Source organism: Olea europaea, unplaced genomic scaffold, assembly GCF_002742605.1.
Source record: "Olea europaea var. sylvestris unplaced genomic scaffold, O_europaea_v1 scaffold30890, whole genome shotgun sequence".
Lineage (NCBI taxonomy): Eukaryota > Viridiplantae > Streptophyta > Magnoliopsida > Lamiales > Oleaceae > Olea > Olea europaea.
This window is the reverse complement of record NW_019249626.1, coordinates 1-1,334: the sequence shown is the minus strand read 5'-3', so window position 1 is coordinate 1,334 and position 1,334 is coordinate 1. Positions and strand designations below refer to the sequence as shown.

The following is a 1,334-nucleotide window of genomic DNA, read 5'->3' as shown; positions in this document are numbered from 1 at the left end:
TCATTAGATATATCAATGTATTGAACGAATTGAAAGGAAAGGATTCATGTAGTGGACCTAAAACTTGTTGGGATTAAGGCCTTCTTGATTAACAATCAGTAAAGGATCATCCAAGTACGTAAATTATTCTGTTTGCTATCTCTGATCTTAATCACATGGTTCAAGAATTGGATTAGTGGTTAATTTATCATAGTATGGCATCATTTTCTTGTTTACAGATTGTTCCGTATGATTCGATGTTATTTAGCAGCTGTTTAATTAATATAAGCTGCATTTTTTGTAACAGGTCATCCCTATCAGAACCAAGCACATCAACAAGCTGCTTTAGTTCATCTACAGCAGATGAACAATCCACAAAAGAGCGAAAGGGATGGTCGATCACTATTCACGACCTCTCAGGCTCACCCGTGGCTGCTGCATCAATGGTGACGCCATTTGTGCCATCACAGGGCAGCAATAGGGTCAGCAGATCAAATCCTGGAGCTTGGCTAATTCTTCGTCCTGGCCACAACACCTGGACACCCTGGGGCCGTCTGGAGGCCTGGTGTGAACGCAAAAGTGGTGACCAACTCGGCTACCGCTTTGAACTCATCCCCGATGGCGGCATAGACTCAATCCCACTTGCCAATTCCACAATTAGCACGAAAACTGGAGGCAAATTCAGTATAGACGTAACCACAGGCCCGACCCCAATGACTAGTCCTAATAGCAGCTTTGACATCAGTTCTGCGTCTAGTTCTGGTTCGGAACTTGGATCTACACAGGGGTCCAGTTCGTGGGCACACCTCTTGTATAAAGGATTTGTAATGTCATGCACGGTCAAAGGCAACGGGAAGTGCAGCAAACCAGCAGTTGAAATCGGGGCGCAGCACGTGAGTTGCACAGAGGATGCTGCAGGTTTTGTGGCGTTGGCAGCTGCAATGGATTTAAGCATGGATGCTTGTAGATTGTTTTCTCATAAGCTAAGGAAGGAATTGAGGCAACCAGATCAAGAATAATACCCCATGGGAACTGTCTTAAACCCTTGTATTTGCATTGAACTAACAGCATGCAGAAGCTGTTTTTTTCCCCTCCCAGAGTGTACAGTAGTAACAAGTGTTTGTTTTTTCTTTTTCATGTATTTGACTATTGTCCATTGATTTGCTTATTGATTGAGAGTTTTTCTATCAAGTTCTTGTTTCCTTCTCAAACCAGTTTAGTTGTACCCAGGACTCCATTCAGCTAATCGTTACTCAAAGTTCCATCCTTGCTAAGGCGAGCTACGTAGCACGTAGAATCACTAAGCACTCAGTTATAAAAAGAACTATGATCTGTGTCTCGTGTATGCTCGATTT

At 43.1% G+C, this 1,334-nt stretch overlaps 1 protein-coding gene across 1 annotated transcript; it reads left to right on the top strand.

Annotated features, from left to right (window-relative positions):
• Positions 1-8: 8 nt before the first annotated feature.
• LOC111385103 lies at positions 9-1,170 on the top strand. Its single transcript, XM_023009470.1, has one exon. The coding sequence runs from the start codon at positions 195-197 to the stop codon at positions 996-998; it is 804 nt and encodes a 267-aa protein (XP_022865238.1). The 5' UTR covers positions 9-194; the 3' UTR covers positions 999-1,170.
• The last annotated feature ends 164 nt before the right edge of the window (positions 1,171-1,334 follow it).

Excerpts from the sequence above, each read along its gene's own strand:
- LOC111385103 (XM_023009470.1), top strand. The coding sequence starts at position 195 with ATGGCATCATTTTCTTGTTTACAGATTGTTCCGTATGATTCGATGTTA.